At 38.6% G+C, this 18,578-nt stretch overlaps 1 protein-coding gene across 50 annotated transcripts in view; it reads right to left on the reverse strand.

Annotated features, from left to right (window-relative positions):
• Positions 1–18,578, reverse strand: part of RIMS2 (regulating synaptic membrane exocytosis 2) — a 679,145-nt gene that overhangs the window by 165,997 nt on the left and 494,570 nt on the right. For 34 of the 50 annotated variants that reach the window (XM_060243358.1, XM_060243355.1, XM_060243365.1 and 31 more), the window contains 4 exons: positions 11,937–12,011; positions 9,284–9,361; positions 6,999–7,172; positions 5,753–5,862 (listed from right to left, as the gene is read on the reverse strand). In XM_060243358.1, the coding sequence (XP_060099341.1) occupies positions 5,753–5,862; positions 6,999–7,172; positions 9,284–9,361; positions 11,937–12,011 (437 nt within the window). The remainder of the gene's footprint in view (positions 1–5,752; positions 5,863–6,998; positions 7,173–9,283; positions 9,362–11,936; positions 12,012–18,578) is intronic. The other 16 variants (XM_060243381.1, XM_060243394.1, XM_060243389.1 and 13 more) reach the window with 3 other exon arrangements.

Genomic DNA, 18,578 nt, shown 5'->3' on the forward strand with positions numbered 1-18,578 from the left:
CCTGGGGGTTGGCAACCCTAATGTAATCATACAATTCAGATTATAAAGTAAGTATTTCAGATTCATTTTCTATATTCTCTTCTGTGCCAAGAAATACACAATGAAATTCTGAGAATAAAGTATCTACACCTGAAGTTTATTAGGGCACAAAACAGTAGATTATAGTTGTTTTACCGGGTAGTCTATTTCCCTGTAGCTGTAAGTGCAGCTATAATTTTTGTTTTGACAAAAGAATTATCATCATATACTGACACATGAAGACTTTTAAAGAAATAAGAGTGTATATGAAGCAGAAGATGCATCCATTTTATGTTCGGCAGGACTACTGTAAAATGATATGGTTCCCAACATGCTTCACCCTCTAGTTGTATAAGCACAGCTATGACCACAGCTCTGAGAATGCTCAGTGGAATACTGGAGCAAATTTCTGTTTGAGCAGGAATATATCAAATCTCAAAAGATATTATCCTCTAATAAAACAAACCATATAGAAATTATATGATCTTGATTTTCATAATGGCAGCAATGGCACATGATAAAGTTATTAATATTATTGTCCTGACATATGCAACGGTGAAGACTTCTTTAAAAATGGAGAAAATAATTTTAACATTAGCAACAATATTTGATTTTCTTTCAGCTTGTACTCAGAAATTAATCAAAAGTTGCCAAAACGTTGTTGGAAACCAGTAATGAGCATAAAGAAATAGCAGTAAACAAGTCACAAGACAATTTAAATAATTATTAAATAAAAAATTTATTAAGCATATGTGCAGATCTTATGTCATGCAGAACTGCATAGAGAACATCAAGATTAAGATGAAAAGTTAGCTTTGTTGTCAGCCTCCAGGTGGGGCCTGGATATCTCCTGCTGATACAACTAATCTCCAGTTGGCAGAGATCAGCTCCCCTGGAAAAAATGGTTGATTTGAAGGGTGTACTGTATTGCATTGTACCATGCTGAGGCCCCTCCTCTCCCCAAGCTTCACCCCCTTGCAATCCACCCCCCAACATCTCCAGGCATTTTCCAACACAGACCTGGCACCCCTAGCTTTGTATAATTTCAAATCCCACAATTCTGTAATATGGGTATATAAGCAACAGGGAGTGCACAGGGTATTAATCACAACTGTAGTCTCTCCTGGTCTACTAAAGTTATTGGAACACTAAGCTCAAAGAAGTCTGAAGTAGACCAGTCAATAGCTTCGGTCCTTGGGTATTTTGAGGTGAATATGGCTGAGGATATTGATAGCTGTGACAGAGTATTTAGACTGAGGTGACAGAGTTGGGCAATGTTCATGTTAAAATGAAGCATCACTAAGAACATCCAAGAAGGCCAGGGATTCAATTATTTAGATCCTGTGAAGCATAAGAAATTCATTTGCAGAGTCTGATCTTTCTATACAGCAGCCCCCTAAAATCCTTAAAGTTTCAATGCCACTGGTCTAGTAGCCTCATGGAAAAAATTCATGAGGCATGGAGGCTACATTGAGGAGCAATCATTGAGAGTTTGTGTTGCCATTGGAACACTAAGCTCAAGTTATTTGTGGAATGAACTGTGGATCAGGAGGAGGAGTTGGCACAAAGCTGCCGTATATAGCCTCCTCCTATGCTGCCCCCTCACAGTATACACCTGTCCAGACAGGCCAACACTCACTGACTCTTTTCCATGGACCACCAGATAACCCTAACCCTTGCACTAATGGAAAGCCTGCTTTGCCACATTTGCTAATTCAGTGGAAAAAGGCGTTGTGAGCTATTTTGTTCCTCTCACTGCAGTCCCCTATACCTTGTGCTGGTTTGTCCACAAGCCTTTCCTGACCTCAACAGTCTTTTTTTTTTGGGGGGGGGGGGAGGAGAAGAGTTGATGGATATAAGAAGGTTCTTGGGGAGAAGGTGAGGAAAGATCTGCTTTCACTAGCACCTTGTATTTGCACTATATTGTATCCATCTAAAGATGTATGAATATGTCTGTAAGCATAAGACTATTATGGAAATACAGAAGTAGCTTTCAAGCCAAGCTTAAAATTTGCTCGTGTTCCAGCCCAGAGAAAGAGTCAGCTAGAAATGCACACCTACCCAGCCTCACTTCTAGCTGGCTGGGGCTCGCTTGCTCAGTGCTGCCACCACCACTGTGACTAAAAGTTTCTGAAGTGAGCGGACTAATATCCTGATTCTGAATGTGATGCAGTTGTTCAGTACAGTGTTTAATTAATGCCCCCTGAAAAATTAAAATTCTCCCCGACTTGAAAAATCCTGGCTATGGGCCTGCCTCCTACCTCTTCAGGAAGCCCATTCCACAGAGTCAAAGCCATGATGGAGAAGGCCTGGGCTTTGGTCAATACCAGATGGCCACCCTAAGTAGTAGGATAGTCAACAGATAGCTGCCTGATTACCATAGCTGGCACACAGTCCTTTAAATATGTGGGTCCTAGATTGTGAAGTGTTTTAAAGGTCATAAGCAGTGCCTTGGATTGAACTTGGAAACAGACTGGCAGGCAATGTAGCCATTATGAAATGGGCAATATATGTTCCTGTGGTTGGCCAATTAAAGCAGTTAGGTTGTCACTTTCTGAACCAGTTGCAGTTTTTGGATCATCTTGAAGGGTAGTCCCATGTGGAGTGTGTTGCAATAGTCCAGCTGTGAGGTTACAGACACATGGATCAGCTTGGCCAGATCTACTGAGGCTACATAATGAATAAGTTGGCAAATGAGATGTAGCTAATAGAAAGTGCTCCTGATCACCATGCCAACCTGCTTTTCAAATAGCAAGGAAGGATCCATGAACAGCCCCAAGCTCTTAACCTGCTTTGAAAAATCCAACATTTTCTAAGACATGTTGGATTTTTCAAAATAGGTTAAGAGCTTGGGGCTGTTATCTAAGACAGTAGATTCAGTCTTTCTAGAATATCAGTCTTCCTGACCAGTATTACCTTTGTCTTGTCTGGATTCAGTTTCAGTTTTTTTCTGCCTTAGCAACCTGAGCACAGGCTCAAAGCAGCTAGAGGCTTGGATAATGAAATATAAAGCTGGATGTTATCTGCATATTGATGACACCCATCTCAAACCTCCTTGACCCTTTGAACTGGGACACAGCTCAGTAATGCTGTTTATGTGAAGGTACTGATAAGTTACAAACTTTACTTTTGTACATTACACTTATCATAAAATTTAAACTGTACATCCATGTGCAAGAGAAAAATATTCTCTCTAATTTATTCTGACATCAACTACACCTGAGTTTATTTTTTGCTTTTGGAAGAAACAAACCCTTCTTTATATACAGACCTTCCTAAGGTTCTGTCTCCTTGTCCACTGTCTAGGGCAGGGGTGTCAAACTCATTTGTTATGAGGGCTGAATCTGACATAATATGAGACCTTGTCGGGCCCAACTATGTCAGACCATGCATGTAACTGTTTAAGATTAGGTAGCAAAGACATAAACTTTATAAAGGACACAAACACAATTAAAGCGTCTTTTTTTTTTAAAACAACCTTAAAACATTAGCACTCATTGGTCTTAAAGGTGCATTCTTTGTATTTCTCCCATGAAATCCAGGGAACTGGGCAAAGGAAGCTCTGGCTCTTTCCTTCCTTCCCCGGGAGATGAGGAGGGGGAGGAGCCTCAGCCAATAGAAGGAGGCTTGGCTCAGTAGCTCTGCTGTACGATTGAGAGAGCCTGGCAAAGCAAGCTACCCCTCCTCCCCAAGGAAGGAGCCTCAGCTAATGGAGAAAATAGAGGTTTTGCTCTGTATTTCCTGTGTGATTGAACAAGCCTTGCAAAGCAAGCTGTGATGCAGAAGGAAGCAAGTGAGGGAGAAGGAAGCAGGCAGTTGCTCAGTGGCCTGATTGGAGCCCTCTGGGGGTCTGATTCAGCCCCCGGGCGGCTTGTTTGACACCCCTGGTCTAGGGCAAAATGTGAATCTGAAAAGGGAACCAAGGCATATGGGATAAAACTCCCAGCAAGTTCATGTGGATGAGGAATGCTCAAATGAACAATAAACTGAATTTCAAAGGTATGTCTCTGTACTCTCAGTGAAATGTGTTTAATATGAACACTATATTCTGCATTTATAATTTTAAAAGTTCACCTTTTTAAAATCTAAAAGGAGAATGAGAACAAGAAAGCACAATTCTATCAAACATAACTGACTGCGACTTGGATCCTGAAACAGATTATATTAGTTATTGCTGCCAGGATCTGACTGGCTATCTTAGCAATTACCTAGAAGTTTAGTAATAACTCTCTTTACTCAGGCCCCTTACAATGGGCTGGATCTAGTGATGCATTGATGCAATGGATGTTCTCCATTGTCTCTTCCTACCAGCAGTCCCTTCCAATCCCAGGACTGATCCCTGAAGTTGCTGAACCTATGTGAAGTAACAGCCACAAGGGCTCAATAGGCTGCAGTGAGGAAGGGAAAGAAATCGTTCCATCCCTGTCAGCTGAATCTGCTGACAGAAAAAGCAGGTCAGGCCATTTTTCCTCTCCCCTCTCACTACAGTCCCCTTACCCATGTGGCTATGACTCCATATGACTCCCACAAACCATGGAATCAACTTTTCTGGAAGGCACTGCTGGTGGGAAATAAAAGTAGGAAAGATATATGATAACTCGCACCTTCAGTATATTTGATTGGATATACTAGCACCCAATGTTAGGCCTTACCAATGAACAGCCTCCTACAAAGTTCTATACAAATGGGGAAAACAATGTGAATGAAACATTGTTACAATATATTGCACTATGTGGCCATTTGTGGTCTACCTTTTGTATTGTTCCAAAATTTACTCCTAGAGTGATATTTACTCCAATATTTAGAAGGAGTCTTAGAGTGGTTTACAATCTCCTTTCTCTTCCCCTCCCCACAACAGACACCCTGTGAGGTAGGTGGAGCTGAGAGCTCTGATAAAAATTGATCTTGAGCAGAACAGCTCTGAGAGAGTTGTGACTGACCCAAGATCACTCCAGCAGCTGCATGTAGAGGAGTGGGGAATCAAACCTGGTTCTCCCAGATAAGAGACCATGCACTTAACCACTACACTAAGCTGGCTCTGGAGCAAGGGCATATATGTGCCTCAAAAGTTCACTTTATTTTTGTGGAAATTATTTTGTTTACTGTTACCAAACAACAGCAACAAATGACTTGCCTGTTGTGTCACATATGGTCATACATAAATTTTGTAGAAAAAGCCTAGCAAGAACTCATTTCATATTAGGCCACACCCCGATGTCACCATTATTTTGCGCAGGGCTGTTTTGTAGAAAAAGTCCAGCAGGAACTAATTTGCTTATTAGGCCACACCCAGGGTGTGGCCTAATAACTGCATTCCTGTGAGTTCCTGCTCAAAAAAACTCCTGCACAAATCTCTAGAAATTAAGGAGACTAGTAAAAACTTCAAACCTTTGTGATGTGGCAGCTTATAGTATGTTCACTGTTATAGGGCTTTACAGATAACATTCTAACAGGCATGTGATACTGAAGATGAAGTTGCCACTGACTGCAGTGAAAACAAAACTTGGCCATGATCCACACACTTGCTTATATAATTGTGACGATGCACATCAATGTTCACAGAATAATATAAAGCATTTAAAGCTGCTGTAAAGTATCAGGTACTATAACAACATATTAATTGCTGAATTCCTGAAATATTTTTGTTTTTATTTAAAGCTACAGCAAATATTAACCTCCAGTTTCCTTTTATCCTTCAGCACTAATATTTCTATTTGTTAAAAAGCTCACTTACTTCTCTCCAGTGTCCCCTTTGGTGGGAGTTGTGGCAACTGTCTCCCTCTGCGTCCTGCTACTGGAGTACCTGATGGGCTTGTTTGGACAGACCCCGTACGACCATGAGACCTACAGGATACACATTAAAAGAAACCAAGTCAACTGCAAGATAATTTAACCCTTGTTATCTGAAGAACTAGCAACTGACAAATGGATTTTGTACATGTTGGACTTTTGCTGACATTGTGACAGCTGAGCCTACAAGGGCATAGTTATTGATAAAGAAATGTTTATCAGGGGGAGAGAGAAAAACCAAAATTATGCAAAGGAACTAAATACAATGTGCTTGTGTAACTGCATCTGCTAATTGTCTATGAAAAGATATATATGCATACAGATGCATTAATACATACAAAAATATATATATATTCACAGAAAATTGTGTGTATGCATGTTTTTATATGTTCATGTTTAGAAGGAAAATATGTAGTTTCAGAATTTAATTAACATACTATTTCAATGTTTTATTCAGGTACAAAATTGATGACAGGCAATAAAGCAAATGTAAGATTTAATGAATGAAATGGAGTAATTTCATAATTTGTTTCTTCATAATTCACTGTTGAAACGTAAAGAAACACAAAATTTAATGAGAAAGTAATCTCATTTGGACAAAATGACAATTTTGGTGGCTGTTTTCATGGAATTTCTTGTAAAGACAGTGCACTTATTTCAGTACCATTTGATTATGAATACAATACATTACTGAGACAGGAACAATGCAGAACATGCGCACAGCAAATCAGAGGAAACAGTGATTAAAACAGTGGTTAATACATAAAATTAGCACAATTAAGTTTAAGAAACTGTTTTTTATTTAAAAAAAGTTTCATTTGATGTTATGATGATTATTCCGTAAGTGATGTCAGATGATCACATAAAATTTCTCATTCTGTAAGAGAAGTACATGACAGTTATGAGGTGCTGTAGTGCAAGAAATCACCCAGGATTCCTGATAAATGAGAAATCACAAAAACAAATGTAATTAATTGTGTCATTAATTATTGTTAGTAAACAAATTACAATGGCAGCCACACCATTATATCCTCAGTAGAATATAAATAGTGTTTTGATGCTGGCAGGGTTAGTATCTACGGCTACTAGTGATCAGCCAATAAATGAAAGGCAACATCATTGAGCTTTTGGGGAAAATAAAGAAGTGAGTTGGTGGGGCAGGATTAGTCTGATTGGATTGTCTGTTTCACCTCGATAAGGCAGGTGAGGGAGGGGCAGATCTTCCAGTCATTAATGAAGGCATCGATCTCATGAGGTTTGAGTCAGGACGCTCAGTGGATCGAGAGCGGGGGCTGGGCCGCTCTAGCACAGGACGTTGTTCTGTTGATCTGGATCTTTGATATGGTAGTCTAGGTTCCCATTTCCTGTAATGTTAGTCAAAAAGCAGCTCAATTGACCTTTAGCTTTTATCTGTAGTTATGCATTATGCCACACCATACTGGGTTTGGAAAAAATCAGGTTTAAGTACATTTATAACATTTTTTAAAAAAAAAGTTTGCTTACTGCTAGCATACAGTGTTTATTAAGAACTGTGCTCTCTTTTTCAAAACTTTTTTGCTAAATGAATAGAAAAAAATTAAATGTTCAGTAATGAAATAAACTGCAGTTAACTGGCATATTCTGCATAAAAATGAAGTTATTATTTTGTGAAACTCTCAGGACAGAAAAAAAGACTGAAATGATGAACAATGTCAAGTCAGATCTTTTACTCTAGTTCAGCAAAATAGTAATTATGACTGTATACTTCACCAGTGCATTTGAACAAGGGTCTTCTAGTCCATGCTACGATGAACTATTCACAAATAATACTTCCAAACACAATGTACTGGTGTCAGCCATCAGTCATAACTTCTGAAAGCACTAAGAACTTTGAAGCAGATCTAAGCCTGCAACTAAAAGTAGCTATATAGTCTGTTGTAATATTAGCTGTATTTTTTGTTGGAGCTGATGGAAGATGTTACAGTGCCAACATTCTAAAAGAACATATATGAATGCAAAGAAAATGCATAAAGTGTCTCCAACGTTATTTAGCTATGCTTTGCCACCTGTAGCTCATCTGAGCACTATTTCTCATGGCACCCACCCCATGTTCCAGGAAAGTGGGTAAATGCTTTAGAACATTACTATGGGCACAGTATAAAACTAACAGTTTTAACAATATCACAACTTGTCCATTATTACTATATCAAGATTGTATAGATAGAGGGCTTCTGTATATGAAGTTGGGTCAACATGTGCAGCTAACTGAGGTGGTAGAATGAGGCATACCAGCATTTAATGCTAACCCATAAAACCAAATAACTGGGGGACAGAAATATTAGCACAGACAGCAAACCACTGTCTATCCTAAAGAACTAAAAATTATGTTGGAAGGGAACTTTTAAAATAGAAAAGCTATATTTTTTTTAAAAAAATATCCAACATAAGAGATCTCTGAAGAACTCAAAAACTTGCATACTATTTTATGTCCTGAGATGAATGCCCTTTCCCTCAGTCCAGATAAACAAGGGCTGCATAAGAGTTAACATTAGTGGGAAGAAACAGCCCTCCATGCTTAGAGGCACTTTGGTAATTAACAGAGTTATATTATAGTTACATATTATGTATAGGGAATACAGTAGTTGTGTAGCTCTTCTGGTTGAAAGGAAATGCTGATGTGGCTCTCCACAATGTACAAAGTGAATACCACTGGTATAAAACCATTTGAATGGTTTAATTATGCACTACACTTTAAAATGACTGTAGGATTTTTATATTGTCAATATTTTTATATTATTTTCAGATGGCTCTGGGCGTGGATAAAATATTAAAAATGATCATACAAGTTTGTACATTCATTTTAATTTATGTCTTGTTCTTTACTGAAGTTTCAAGAATTTCCATAATTAGTTTATTGTGCATACATTAATTATTTTTATTGGTTTAGAAGCTATTATTTTAACATGCAGAGCAACCAGGAACAATCTGGATTCCACAGAAGGCCAAATTTGAGTTGTTATTAAATGAGACAGTAGGGAAGAAAAGGTGGTTCACTTACATAACTAATAGCAACCTATACTCAAACTATATAAAGCTGTTTCAGGGAGTCCTGTTGATACAAACAGAAATTGACTGAGAATACTATATATATCCTTTACATTTCAGTAGGGTTTGTCTTGGAGAAATACAGGTTACCTTATACCCTTGTTTCAATGTCTTGAAACAGAACAAACTATCTTCTCAGAACTTTGCTAAATTCCTTGATGATATCAGTTTAAAAAGGTAAAGATATCAGTTTAAAAACATGCTAATATGTATTTTCCATGCTGGAGTATGTGAAAGCCCCACAGACATGTTCAGAATAATACCAGCCACCAAAAGGTTCAATCTAAAGCTCTCAACAAGCAGGCAGATTTCACTGACACACATCGTTTACAGGGGCACTAAATATCAGGGAGAAAGCGCAGCTAGCTTCAGACAAACCCACAAAGATTACCTCATGTTTTCTTCTGGTTCTAGATATTCACTTTCTGAATAGGAAGCTTGATCTGCCAAAACATCCACTGATTCACTTCTTTAATATCAAGGATAAACAAAAAAAAGTCAGCTTGCAAAGGTTTTTGCTTAGCTGAGACAAAATTTAAGAAGAGTTTGATGCTACATTTGAAAGAAAGCCATGTATTTGTGTGGTGACAAGTTAACATGCTATCTTTGATCACAGAAACATGCAAAAAGAGTTTCTTTGCAAAGCTATGCTTTATACCAGTGAAACACTTAGGGCCATGCCTCAAAATTAATTGCACAGTATGGGAGCTGCTGCAGCAAGGCTCCTGGGGAAACAGTTCACACCATATCTCATCTTTAAACCAATGTTGCTCAGATATAGAATCATAGAGTTAGTTGGCAGGGACTTCTAGGGTCATCTAGTCCAACCCCCTGCACAATGCAGGAAACTCATAAATGCCTCCCCCTAAATTCACAGGATCCACATTGCTGTCAGATGGCCATCTAGCCTCTGTTTAAAAAAAACTCCAAAGAAGGAGAGCCCGCCACCTCCTGAGGAAGCCTGTTCCACTGAGGAACCACTCTAATGGTCAGGAAGTTCAGATATAATGCTGGCAGGCCAGAACTTATATTTTCCAGTAGCCTAGCAACTGGTGGGAGATAAGGGGGTGGGTATTTATTGCAGTGGGACAGTGGTTTTCTTTGCTGTACAATGATGTCACTTCTGGCTTGGAAATGCCAGCATTGCACTGGGGCAATGCTCTATCACTCATCTCCAAACTGCATGGAGTTTCTGGCCGAGAGGTAGAATGTTGCCTTGGTGTGATGCAGGGCTTCCAGGTCATGCTGGAAGAGATGTCATCATAGAATGATGAAGATCAAAATCCACGCCCATTCTGCCAGCCTGTTTCTACCTGCTGACCAGATTAGCATTGGCAGACATTAGAAATATTACTGAGAGTTTTCCTGCTGTTATAAGGCACCTGATAAGCCTATATGTTGTTATGTTTCAGACATGAATAGAAGCTGCTGCTGCAAAAATAACTTGAAAAGGACCCAGGATCTAAAGGCATTCTTATTACACCTGATGGATTGCCAGTGATGGATAAGTAGATAAAGGCACAGCACCTGCAAAGTAAATGTCACTCATGGGGAGGACAACAGGATCCTTAAGAAGATGTGATAACTGCAGGTCCTTTCTTCAGTGCTGCAGTCAGCTTTGTCTGAATCATTTCAAGAGATGTGGACCATATTCTTCACCAAGACTTTGTACTAGTTTCAATTTATAATTTATGGTTATCTTATCTTACTTCCCTGAAATATAAATTATTTTTCCCTAATGTAATATCCAGGTTTACGATATACTGCTAAGATTTTATCTAACAACTGGTGGGTAACGTGTTGGTCTGAATCAAAGTAACGAAGTTAGAGTCCAGTGGCACCTTTAAGACCAACCAAGTTTTATTCAGGCTGTGAGCTTTCATGCACATGAAAGCTCACAGCCTGAATAAAACTTTGTTGATCTTAAAGGTACCATTGGATTCTAACTTTGTTAAACTGAAAGTGATGTTAAAATAATAAAAATAAATTACAGCTTCAATTTAAAAAATGTCCCCACAATGTGTTGAAATTGCTTTTGCATGTTAAACAATGAGTTGGACACATTTACATTAAATTAAGAGTCTGCTTCCTTTGGTGGAAGCCTCTTTCATTCAGAGGAAGACTCCACACTTAATGAGGTAGAGAAAATCCTTGGATCTAAGCAGATGTATTTATATTCTTATTTTCATTTCTTACTTTATCCTTTCCCGGGAAAGAATACAAATGTTAATTTATTAGTCAGTTTGATCAGATTCTGAACACAATATTCTCATGCACTAAAAAGAAAATGTATTCATTTCAAAAGCAGAATTTCAGTGGGCTAAAACTGATCATGAGCATTTAAATATATTAGCTGATGTGTAAGAGAAACTAAAACATCTTGTGATACTGAAATTATTTGTCTCACATCACAATTTATTGCTGTTAATGTTCAAACAAATCAGTAGTTAAAACTTAGCTGGTTAGTATCACATAAATAGACAACAGGACCCTGGGTGCAAAATGGGTATAAGTAATTCATCTGCATCAACCTGGGAAGTGTTAAAAGTAATGGGTTGGCTCCAACCAGTTTTTTCAGTGGAAAAAAAGGGGGAAGGGACCATCAAAAATGCTGTCCAAGGGATCATGGGATGTGCATAGCCCAGGAGAAGGAATCCTTTGTAAGAAGGAGAATTAAGTGAGATGATGTGAAAAGGATAGCTGGATCCAGCCCACTGAATACTGTTATAATGAGCAGTTAGGAAACCATAAAGATATATGAAAACAAACTACTCATTGCTTACAGGGCAGATGTTACCTGCTTTGTCATGCATGGTATTTATTTCACTGTGCAAGGTATCTCACTACCACAGCAGACAGGTTGACAAAGCATCATTGACTGAAAGATTGAAAGCAATGAATATATGCTGCTCACAGTGCTTTTTAGTAACCATGATATTATTCTTTTTCTAGAGACATTGATCACACTACAAGGGGAAGACAGAACAAACGAATGCCTAAAAGCTATAATGGTAAATACATACATAACTTTCTACTGGGAATACCTGTCAGTATCTGTGGAAGCCTGCTGTATTTCAATCCTTGGATATGCTATTCTTCTATTATCTATTGAGACTTTTCTGTTTGGTCACAGATACAAGATCCTTTGTTAGCATACCATCAATAACCACTATTTTAAAAAACTCTTCAATATATATATATATATATATATATATATATATATATATATATATATATATATGAGATACACAAGATTTGCATAACCATTTAATTTATGTAATCTATTATAGAAGGTGCCATTTTTTACAAACAGGCCAGAGAAGATGTCACAAAGATAATCTGTTTTAACAATTCACTGTACTTTACTTTATGTAAACCATTGTAAACCATGCCCCTTTTGAATGTAACTCAATAGACAGGGAGATTTTTGTCAAGTAACATCAAAATTAAAGAAAATTGTCTACAGATAATTCATGGTATTATATACCTAACTGATTATCTAAGATGTTTGAGGGGACCTCCAATTTATGCTGGAAATGTTAAGAGCCAAGTAGGATCTTTCTTCCATACACGGCTTTTTTTTTTGTAGCAGGAACTCCTTTGCCTATTAGGCCACAAACCCCTGATGTAGCCAATCCTTCAAGAGCTTACAGGGCTCTTAGTACAGGGTCTACTGTAAGCTTCAGGAGACTGGCTACATCAGGGGTGTGTGGCCTAATATGCAAAGGAGTTCCTGCTACAAAAAAAGCCCTGCTTCCATATATGGTGGGAATGTCACACTACGAGAGAATACCAGAGGTAAATCCATGAGGAAATCTGTGGAATATCAGGTTTTAAGTTGAGTATGGCTTTGTTACTGTTAGGATACAACACAGAAAGTATGTATGAAGCAGAATGGTATCTTCTGAAACAGGTAATTGTTATGGAAAGATTACTCCTGGAAACAACAATCTTTGCCAAAAGCAGAGTTATGGTTACACAAGATATGGTATGTCATGCTTAAGTATAAAATTTCCTGGGAAGTTGCAAAAAGAAGTGTTTATTGTGATATAGAGCAAATACATCGACTAGAAGACTTTTGATATAACTTTAAATATATTAATTATACTATATATAAATTGTACAGCAATGGTGTAACAACCTGTTTATGGGTGTATTAGAGGTATTGTTTCCCCAGCTCTCTATTTCTCTAATTAAAAAAATGATAGATATGGTGAAGCAATATCATACAGGTATAGCATAAGGAAGCTATGGATTACCACCACTACAAAATTATCACAGTTCTCTTCTCGTAGCATGAAGTGATGTATTTTTAACTTGGGCCATTATCCTGGCATAAAACTAGACATATCCATAATACTCTTATGGTTAATAAAGCAAAGTTTTTTTAAATATTGTGAAATGCAGTTAACTAAGGAAACATCCATATAATTCCTATATGTGTTTTATATATGCCAATGGATGTATGTGGATTCTCCTAGGAATATTTATTATATGAGATTTTATGGTGCTGGTAAAGAAATCTTCCATGCATACTGAGTGTTTTACAGACCCTTCCAAATACTTTGTAATCTGTGCAAATCTTTATATTAATGAATTTTTGTTTTATATATGCCAATGGATGTATGCAGATTCTCCTAGGAATATTTATTGTATGAGATTTTATTCTGCTGGTGAAGAAATGTGCCATGCATAGAGTGTTTTACAGACTCTCCCAAATACTTTATAATCTGTAGGAATATTTATATGAATGGATTTTTGTTTTGTTTTGGCTCTTAATTGGAAGTTTGTTAATTTACTGTGAAGTTCCTCTCTTGATGGTTCTAGGTAGTCATAATCAATGGGAAGAAGCTCCTCCCTAGAGGCAGTCAGGGTTGTTAATCTTTTGCAAACTCTTAGTAGGAGGGGCTTCGTCCTCTGTCTCCCAGAACAGTCCAGAAGCTGTGTAACTCCCACAACTATTAAAAAAACACATAGTAACTTCAACAGGCACCAATTAAAATGAATCAATACAAGATTAGGAGAAACAACCAAGGGCCATGGGCCAAGATTCTCTCTCCAGGGCTCTGACAGTAGGAATGCATTCACTGTCCCATCCTAGGACCACTGACAAAGGAACTTCACTGTAAGTGATAAAACTTTCATTTTTTGGTGGTCTGGTGCAGAGCAGTCAAAACCAACGGAACATACAAAAGCAGAGGCCTCGTTGTCAATACAGTAATGCCAGGTGAAAGTATGCACCAATTTCCATGTAGCTGTCTTGTGAACTGCCTCTAAGTAAGAAAATGCCCTGTCAACTGTCAGGGTGCAAGTAGCAGCTAAGGGAATGAGTTGTAGATTCCAACAGGTTTCCAACACCCTAGTTTTATAGTCAAGAGCAATACAGCCCTGGAGCAATCTTTCCAGGGTGAACCAAAATTTTGGAATCATATTTGACTCTCTGTCTTCTGAAAAAGAAAGTTAGTTATCATAGCCTTAATTCTATCACTGTAAGAACTCAGAGCTCTCTTAACATCCAGGTAACTGCACTCTCTTTCTTGCTAATGTTTGGGATTAGAGCAAAATAAGGGCAAAACAATCTCCAATTTGTGAAGTCAGCAGTTGACTTTGGGAATAGAGGCCAGACCCACTCTCAAACTGCCATGTCGTTATGGGAGAAACAAATGTCTCTGTCCATAGAAAGAACATGAAGTTCTGAAATCCTATGTGCTGAGGTGATTCCCACTAAAAAGTAAGTTTTGAATGCAAGTTCCTTCAATGGACTTGAGTCCATACACTTGAAGAGCATTCCACTAAGTGTCTGAAGAATCATATTCAAATTCCAAGAGAACCTTAGGAGTAACTGGAAGATTCAGCACAGCCACCTCTCAGAAGAACATTTTGACATGAGGATGGCAAAAGAAACTTTGCTCTTTGTTTTCTCAAACTATCACTGGAATTTGAAGGTACTGGTACTCAAGCCCTTGTCAAACCCAAACTTGAAGAACCCCCAAAATACCCCAATTTACACCCTGAGATTATCAACAGCCTTCACCCAAGGGCCAGAAGACTTCCAGATGTTATTGTACACTCTGTTAGTGGATTTCCTTCTTAAAGCTGTCAGGGTCTTTATGACTTGATCAAAGTAATCTATCTCCCTAAATTTCTGTTTAGCCTCCAGGCTATCAGCTTTTAACAGGTCCAGGAGAGGATGGAGAGAACATTTAATTGAGGATGGAGAGAATATCCATCCTGCTTGGGAGTCATCATGAGGGCCTGGGAGACCACTGGATCAGATTCTGGAAACACACTTGACAAAGCAAGAATGGTGCTATCAGAACCACATCTGCTTTGAGCTCTAGATAATGTTCTGAGGAAGCTGCACTGGCATACAGAAGATTACCGAGCCACTGGCAGTTCAAAGCATCTATTCCCATTGCTTGAGGACAGTTAGATCTTGAGAAAACTCTCGGAATCTGATGACCATTTGCCAATACACCCTTTCAAAACTCTGGCAAACAGCATAAAAAACCTCTGTATTCAGATTCCACTCTGCCTAGTTTTCTTTGACTGAACCAGTCTGCCACAACATCCCACTCACAGGATTTCAGATATCCAGCTATCCTCAACCAGAGCCAGGGCATTTTCTACCCTGGCTCCAAACTGGTGGAAATCTCTGCCAAATAACATCCATGCCCCAGAACTGATGCAGTTCCGCAGGGCCTGTAAGGCAGAGATGTTCCACCATCTGGGTTTTTGGTTGAGAACGGTGATGGTTCCATCTTCCTGGCACTCCCACCCCCTATCTCCCTGTGAAGCAGAACTTTTAGTACCATCTTTAGGGTGTTGCTGTGTTTTATTGGTTTTTAATATTTAATGATATATTATATGATACTCTGTTATACTCTGCCCTGAGCCCTATCCTTCAAATAGAATTAATTAATTAACAAACATATAATACAACATATAATAAAAATAAATAACAAACACTTGTCATGTGTACTCTAATGGAAGCCAGACAGTTCTCTACCCAGTTTAGCATCTGAGGCTCCTCTGAATTTAAGAACTTTGATTTGGTGCCCCTTGGTAGTTGATGTAGACCTTTCCTGTCATCCTTTCCATGTGAAAGATCATGCAGTTTTCTGCCAATGAGTTTTGTAAGTCAAGAAGGCTGAGGAAAATGGCCTGGAGGTCTAGGAGATTGATGCTCCATTTTACTTGTGCTGGAGACCATGTCCCTTGTAAAACTCTCTTGATAGAATGAGGAGTCCATCCCAGAAGACTGATATCTCTAGTTACCAAGGTTCTAAGTGGTTACCTTAGTGCAGATCCCTGTTGAATCCTTCCCTGGGATACCCACCATCTGAGATCCTGCAGAAGATGGTTTGGAAGGAGTTGATGATCCTTTACTGTCTCTTTCTGAAAGGGCAGAAGGATCAGTTGTAGGGGATGGGCATGGAAACTTGCTCAGTGAACCACATCCTGGCAGGATACCAGCAAGCCCAAGATACTTGTCAGTATCAGAACGTTCTCTTAGGATTTCCATCTCATCTGAGTTGCCTTTCCCCAGAAAGGAAAACTACATTCAGAGAAGCTTCCATCACGACCCCCAGGTGGAGGATTTTTTCAGAAGGAACAAGGCCACTTTTCTCCCTGTTGACTACAAAGCCATGGATCTGAAGGCAGGCAATGATCCATTCCATATTTGCCTGGTGGGATTCCTGATGAGAATATCATCCAGACATGTAAAGAATGATATTTCTCTATGACCATAAAAGGGCCACCAGGGAGACAAACACTTTAGTGAAGACTTGGGGGGGGGGGGGGTGTTTGACGTCAACCTGAAGGGAAGAGCCCTGTACTAAAAATGGAGACCTGCATAAGCAAACTGAAGAAATCTCTGGTTGGTCTGAAGGATCAGAATGTGCAAACATGCTTCTCTGTGGGCCACTGAGGGAATGTAATACCTTTGGGGACTGCAGCCACAATCGACATGAAGGTCTCCATTCTGAACTAATTCTTTTTTATCCAGCCATTTCAGGTTGAAACTCATTTTCACATCTCCATTTTTCTTGGGGAACTGAAATAACACGGAGTAGATCCCTAATACTCTTTGGTCCTCTGGGACCAGTTCTACTGCCCCAGGTTGAAGAAGATAGGGAACATGATGATCCTTGGCCAAGTAATGATACTTGGGGACTTGCACAAAATTTTTTGGATGCAAGTACTTCAGTTTCAGCAAATAGTGTGAATGGATCATTGCCAGATATGTGCAAAGTGCAAAAAGCAGCCTCCAGTGTCCTGAGAAACCATGCCCTCTTTGTCTGGGCTGACAGGAGGACTTGCTGGAACTCACAAAAGGCTTAGATTGCTGCCATGTACCCTTAGTTCTGAGGGAGTCGCTGTGCTTTTTAATGAGTGCAGTTAACAACACCCACTAGGAGTTTGCAAAAGATTGACAATAATGACTGCCTCCAGGGAGGAGTTGTTTCCATTGGTTATGACTGCCCTACACTGAACCACCAGAGATTGTTCCTATTTTCTTTATAAATAATAAATTTATGTTTTGTGAAGTCATACCATGAGAATTTTGCTGATTCAAGTGCATTCTACTCTGTTGTAGTCTGGGTAGGGAAATTGTTCTAACTATAGAAAAATAATTACATAAAGAAAACTTGTATATGGTTTGAAAAACATAAGATTTCCAATTTAGGAAATTTGATCCAGCATTCAGAATTTTGAAAAATGCATCATGATCTTTGGATGGGAATTTATGTGACTTAATGCTGAGAGAAAAAAACCAACCCCCTCATAACTGTGGCACCCAACATTATTTTAACTCAGGTAAATACCTTAACTATATAGGAATGTGTGGAATAAAGCTCAATGGACAAGTGTCCATTAATAATTGCATTTTCCTTTTCTTACATAATACGTTTGCATGGAAAATGCAAAGCAACATTTTAAAAGCTCTGTTTGTAGGCTGACACTGTGCACTAGTTCCTCAAAAGTTCTCAGATGTCTCTTCCACAGTGTACTTCCAGATCTCCAAATGGTAGTTTTAACTAGCCCTAAGGAGCTGTTGGCAATTATTCTGGAGTAATAAAAAACTTAATTTTAGAGCAATAAAAGAAATTGAAGCAAATGTAGATGTCACGGATGCAATATTCCTGTACCACAGTAACACATATTAAAAAGGTTATAAGCAACTGGATACCCATCCAAACATACAACTTCTTCTACATATGGCAGCATTTCTAAGACTAAGGGATCACTGTTAATCAGGCACTTCCCAAACTTCTGCTGGTAGATCAACTGCAAGAACAATTAATACACCTAACTGAAAATGAGCAGAGTTACACTGGAAAAAGCTATACTTTCCTTCAGTTTCACTGCTATCAAATGGTGTCTTTTATGGATTTTATGGTTAAAATCCTATATAGATTTAAATAAACAACTGAAATATATTCATTTTTTCTCTTTTTAATACAAGATATAAATCTCCTACAGATATAAATGAGGGATGAATTGTTCCAGGTAAATAAATTTTGACGAAATGCCATTCCATCCCAACAGGTCATAGGGGTAATTGGGAGCTAAAAATGAAAAGGGGACACTTACCTGTAACCAATGTGTATCAAATGGACATTTGTATAACCACATACTAGAACTGTACACAAGCAGGTCAGTCATGAAAGAGCTCCTTG

The sequence above is a fragment of the Heteronotia binoei genome, chromosome 7 (genome assembly GCF_032191835.1).
Source record: "Heteronotia binoei isolate CCM8104 ecotype False Entrance Well chromosome 7, APGP_CSIRO_Hbin_v1, whole genome shotgun sequence".
Taxonomy (NCBI): domain Eukaryota; kingdom Metazoa; phylum Chordata; class Lepidosauria; order Squamata; family Gekkonidae; genus Heteronotia; species Heteronotia binoei.